Below are 6229 nucleotides of genomic sequence, written 5' to 3'. Positions count from 1 at the left end.
CTCACCCTTCAATCTACAGCAATTAGGATTTCCTCCTTGGACATGGTACACAAGTTTGTGCTTCTTGGGTGGTGAGGGTTCACGAGGGGTGCTCCCGCACCACACTTTTCTGAATTCAAGTTAAGTTCATAGTCCATATAACCCTTGGATTTACTGATAGCCTTTTTCTTCCTGATGTTGTTAATTGCTGGAAGTTTCATATTTGCACCATATGTCTAGGCTAGTTCTGGCTGATGGGACTGATACCACCTATGAATCATACCTTCAGCTGAATGAAGAAAAAGTTTCTGTGTGGCCTTGGCTGTTCATTTGGATGAAATGAATAGGAAATGTATAGATAGAGAAGAAAAAATTAGTCAGCTCCCAGGTCGGGAAATAATTGCTGGAAATTAGGAAAAGTGGTGGTTCTGCTTGGAAGACATGGGCATATAAAATTATGGAATGCTTACAGTTCAAATTATCTTTAAATGATAGAAATGAAAGTAAACATTTATTACCATTTCGTCAAGTGCAGCATAACTTGCGCTCATATTTCATTGTTAGGAATGGAGGTATGTGGAGGTATACACAGACCTTGAGACAGCTGTTTTGTAGTATTGCATACAGGCTAGCAGTTCATTGGAAACAGAGGAGATAAGCCTGAAGATTAGATCTTAGAAGAAGGCAATTCTTCATGCACAGCTTTTGCCAATTCTAATTTGCTTTGAAATAAAAATCATGGAATACTAAAGTCAAAGGGGGGGAGTAAGTCATCCCAGAAAGGGTGATGTCACTGTTCAGGGCAATGTCAGGCAAGGCTCCACATCTTCACTCAAGTCCAAAGGTGCTGGTTTCTTCTACTGCTGTTAACAGTTTTTCGTACAACATGGAATATGAAGGATATGGTGGGAGATCCAATCTGTTGAAGCATGTATGTGCCCTGAGTTGGGGAGAAAATACTGATGAGAGCATTTTAAGGACTGCTTTCAGTTACAGTGATGACTTAAAAGGGAATCAAATGTGAGCCAGACAATGATTTTGATCAATCAAAAAATGACTGCAAATGGCAAACCATGGTTGTTGAGACACAACAAGTTTAGGAAATTGAAGAACTACAAACAGTTAATTGTTATTTGTAAATAAAACTACACTATACTACAAGCAGAGTAGAGAACCAACAGTCAAGTCTATGCTATTAGCCTAATCTGAAATTTAAATAATATGAAGGAGGCAGAGACATTATTAATGCTGATGGATCATTCCAAAGCATCTTTACCTCCCTCATGAGTTCTAGGAAGAGCTAGTGGTACTCTGTAATCTTGATGTCTAGTTGTTCATGCCAGGAGTGTTGTGGAAACAAATTTAACTCCTCTATATCAGTGGAACACAGATCAACTGAAGCTTATATGCCACACCCACACCCAAGGACCCCTGAGCATGTGGGACACTGCTTCCCCAAGCCTGGGAGAATCTTCACATCATTGCCATCCATGTAGCCTTGCTCAGAATAGGTTTCATTCTGGTGGCTCATACTTGCCAGTATCTGTCCTAGACTAGCTATGTCCTATTTCTATGGAAACTTGATTCCGGTCTTTTGGCAAAGCAGGAAAAAGAGTGTATTGGTATAGCTGGAAGCTCATTTTATGCCTTTTCCTCCCTGGTTGGGAGAGTGGTATGTTGAAGTTGGGTTTATACATGAAACAGCACAGAAAAAGACACTAAGCTAAAACAAAACAAAACAAGTCAGAACAACACAACAACAACATCCCATAGAATAAAACTAAAGACTCAGAATTTTATTTGGGATGTTAGTGTTTGAATTATAATTCCTTTGGGGGAAGTGTTTATAACCTAGGCCTTTGATCTGACAAATTGGAGTGTCAGAATACTGTGTGGATTCAGGATTCAGGATAGTGCAGCTTCTTTGGGAGATAAAGAAAGATGAATGAAAGAAGAAGCAATGTGGCATTTTCTGCTGGGGAAAGAATCTGAAGAAGGTGTTGGTGTTTGTCTGTCCAGCATCCAATCCTCTTTTTGGCAACAGCTTCCTCCTTATCCCTGTGTTCACGAAACACCACACTTTCCTAACTGTCTTCTTCCTCTTCAAGACCCAAGTGTCTACACAAGACAGTAGAGTCTCTTATTGTAGGCTTGAAGGACTTGACTTGGAAAAAAGTGTGAAACCAAATAGATATTATCAGAGCTCTGTGATTACTTAAGTATCAGGAAGACCTAGATCACTTAAAAAAGATAATTGAAGTATTTTATTTACTATAAAATATTTTAAATAAAAAGTCAGAGAATTGAGCAGGACAATGATTACAATGATTTTTCTTGGTGTTTAGAAAAGCAGAAAGTAGAAAATCTGTTGGAGTGTGGCTGACATAATTAGATAGCAGAGTAAGAGCTAACAGTATTAATATATATTCAGAGAAAACATGTATACTGCATTTAATCTGTGTCTCCTTAGTAACAAAAGCAATGACATTTCCTAAAGGATAAAGCAGAGACTCTGCAGAAGGCTCATGCCTTGGTGAAAGATACCAAAGTATCTTTCTCTTCACATCCTGTCTGTATATTAATTTATTTTCTGTTGCTGTGACAAAACAGCTGACAAAAGGAATGAGGAAGGGGCAGTCTATCTTGGCTCAGTGTGGAGGTATGATCTATCCAGGTAAGAGAGACATGATAGTAGTAATATGAGGTGGATAGCCATGTGACATTCAGAATCAAGAAGCAGGAGAGATAAGCACTCACATTCAGCTCACTGTCTTCTCTTTATTTAATCCAAGGCACTAAGCCTTGGAATGGTGCTGCATTTATTTAGGGAGGGTCTTCCTACATCAATTACTTTATCTAGAGACATACTTGAATGCTCAGAGGTGATTCACATTCCCAACTAGTCAATAGTTACCATCTCATCTTTGGACATTTTGTCCTCTGTTGACTCAATACTTCTTTCTGAGTATGTGCTGGTGTTTGCTCCGTCCAGAACTGGATCATACTGCTCACCCAGCCTAGAATTTCTCTCTGCTCTATCCCTTAATGTCCACCAAATGCAAGTTGCTTTGAAGCATTTACTCTGAGTAGTTCAATCAGGGTTAAGACTTATTCCCACTCCCATATTGCATTGCTTTAAGCACCTTGAATTCTTCTGATTCTCCCTTATGCTATAATTAGTTGTCTTTGGTCTGTATTTCCCTCCTATAAGTTCTTATGATGAGGTGTCTTGTATCTCACCTTCTCCTCATACTACAGACTTATAGGGGTAGGCTATTTTTGAATGATGACCCAAATGATACTTTCCTAAAATAAAACCAGAATGCTCACAAATAACTTCATTATCAAAATCTATCATTAAGATAGATGTATGCTAATTTATGTTTTGGGTCTTTCATCAGTCAGAGGAACCACGAAGCTAATACCTTTTGTCTTGATAGCTAGAACTATATAGGAAAGCCTAAGAACTACTTTCAACTGTTGTTAAACAATTGGTAGTATTTACTAATACTCATTGTTGTGTAATAATTTTCTCTGAAACAAAACATTCTATCTTGGAGGGAAGCTGAATTATGAACAAGAACAATGTCAATAGACATAGGAACACAGCATGGGAAAAGCTCACAGGGATCCAGCATTAGAGAACTATATGCAGCTAAGGACTGTTGAAAGAAGGACAATTAGCCTTCTCCAGGGACGAGACTTTTAATTGATTATCTAATACCAAGTGGTCAGCCCTGAAATCATACACATACAAGCAACACTAAGTAAGCAAGTAAGCTCAGGAGGTTATCTATCTATCTATCTATCTATCTATCTATCTATCTATCTATCTATCTATCTATCTATCTATCTATCTATGACCTCTCTCTCCCTCTCTCCCTCTCTCCCTCCCCCCTTCCTCCCCCCTTTTCCTTCTCTCTCTCTCTCTCTCTCTCTCTCTCTCTCTCTCTCTCTCTCTCTCTCTCTCTCTCTCTCTCTAACAATAACAAAGAAAAAAGTCTGAGAATCTGAGAGGGAGAGGGGAAGGCCATGGGGGTTTGGGGAAAGGAAAGGAGGGAGGGAAATGATGTAACAATATTTTAATTAAATAGTAAAATTAAAATCCTAATATATGAATATACATTCATCCCCATAGGAAAACTCTTTAAACCTTAGGAAGCATACAACTCAGAAGCTTCAGGAACTCCCTGAGACTGAGGCACACAGTAAGGGCTGCCGAGAGGTGTTCTCAGTCAGCCAACATGCTCAGAAGTAGCTCGTACTAAATGAGATACCTAGAACAGACACTTTTTTTCTATATTCTTTGTTTACATTCCAAATGATTTTCCCGTCCCCGGCTCTCCCCTTCCCGTAAGTCCCATAAGTCCTCTTCCTTCACCAGTTCCCCAATCAACACCCTCCCACTCCTCTGTCCTGGCAATCCCCTACAATGCTGCATCAAGCCTTTCCAGGACCCAGGCCCTCTCCTTCCTTCTTGGGAATGATTTGATATGTGGGTTGTGTTTTGGGTATTCTGAGCTTCTGGGCTAATATCCACTTATCAGTGACTGCACTCCATGTGTGTTCTTTTGTGAATGAGTTACCTCACTAAGGATGATATTTTCCAGTTCCCACCATTTGCCTATGAATTTCAGGAATTCATTGTTTTTAGCTGCTGAGCAGTATTCCATTTTATAAATATATCACATTTTCTGCATCCATTCCTCCACTGAGGGACATCTGGGCTCTTTCCAGCTTCTGGCTATGATAAATAAAGCTGCTATGAACATAGTGAAATATGTGTCCTTATTGCATGCAGGGAAATCCTCTGGGTATATGCCCAGGTGTGGTATAGCAAGGTCCTCCGGAAGTGTCATGCCCAGTTTTCTGAGGAACTGCCAGCCTGATTTCCAGAGTGGTTGTACCAACTTGCAATCCCACCGGCAGTGGAGGAGTGTTCCTTTTTCCCTACATCCTCGGTAACACCTGCTGTCTCCTGAGTTTTTAATCTTGGCCATTCTGACTGGTGTAAGGTGAGATCTCAGGGTTGTTTTGATTTGCATTTCTCTAATGACTAGTGAAGTTGAACATTTCTTAAGGTGCTTCTCGGCCATCCGAAGTTCCTCAGGTGAAAATTCTTTGTTTAGCTCTGTACCCCATTTTTAATAGGGTTATTTGGTTTTCTGGGGTCTAACTTCTTGAGTTCTTTATATATATATTGGATATTAGCCCTCTATTAGATGTAGGGTTGGTGAAGATCTTTTCCCAATTTGTCAGTTGCCGTTTTGTCCTTTTAACAGAGTCCTTTGCCTTACAGAAACTTTGTAATTTTATGAGGTCCCATTTGTCAATTCTTGATCTTAGAGCATAAGTTATTGGTGTTCTGTTCAGAAACTTTCCCCCTGTGCCCATGTCCTCAAGGGTCTTCCCCAGTTTCTTTTCAATTAGTTTCAGTGTGTCTATTTTATGTGGAGGTCCTTGATCCACTTGGAATTGAGATTAGTACAAAGGGATAAGAATGGATCAATTCCAATTCTTCTGCATGCTGACCTTCAATTGAACCAGCACCATTTGTTGAAAAGGCTATCTTTTTTTCCACTGGATGTTTTCAGCTCCATTGTCGAAGATCAAGTGACCATAGGTATGTGGGTTCATTTCTGGATCTTCAATCCTATTCCATTGATTCACCTGCCTGTCACTGTACCAATACCATTCAGTTTTTAACACTATTGTTCTGTAGCATTGCTTGAGGTCTGGGATGCTGATTCCCCCAGAAGTTCTTTTACTGTTTGGAATAGTTTTAGCTATCCTGTTTTTTTTTTTTTTTTTTTTTTTTTTTTTTGTTATTCCAAATGAATTAGAGAATTGCTCTTTCTAACTCTATGAAGAACTGAGTTGGGATTTTGATGGGGATTGAGTTGAATCTGTATATTGCTTTGGGCAAGATGGCCATTTTAAATATATTAATCCTGATAATCCATGAGCATGGAAGATTTTTTCATTTTCTGAGGTCTTCTTCAATTTCCTTCTTCAGAGACCTGAAGTTCTTGTCATACAGATCTTTCACTTGGTTATAGTCACACCAAGATACTTTATATTGTTTGTGGCTATTGTGAAGGGTGTTATTTCCTTAATTTCTTTCTCAGCCTGCTTATCCTTTGAATATAGGAAGGCTACTGATTTGCTTGAGTTAATTTTATAACCAGCCACTTTGCTGAAGTTATTTATCAGCTGTAGGAGTTCTATGGTGGAGGTTTTCGGGTCACTT

General features: G+C 39.2%; 1 protein-coding gene across 1 annotated transcript in view; it reads right to left on the bottom strand.

Annotated features, from left to right (window-relative positions):
* Positions 1 to 807: 807 nt before the first annotated feature.
* Positions 808 to 6229, bottom strand: part of Hecw1 (HECT, C2 and WW domain containing E3 ubiquitin protein ligase 1) — a 173439-nt gene continuing 168017 nt past the window's right edge. The window contains exon 27 of the mRNA XM_052156837.1: positions 808 to 919. Coding sequence (XP_052012797.1) covers positions 808 to 919 — 112 coding nt within the window. The remainder of the gene's footprint in view (positions 920 to 6229) is intronic.

This window comes from Apodemus sylvaticus, chromosome 14, assembly GCF_947179515.1.
Source record: "Apodemus sylvaticus chromosome 14, mApoSyl1.1, whole genome shotgun sequence".
NCBI classification, from domain to species: Eukaryota; Metazoa; Chordata; class Mammalia; order Rodentia; family Muridae; genus Apodemus; species Apodemus sylvaticus.
This window is presented reverse-complemented; position numbering and strand designations above follow the sequence as displayed.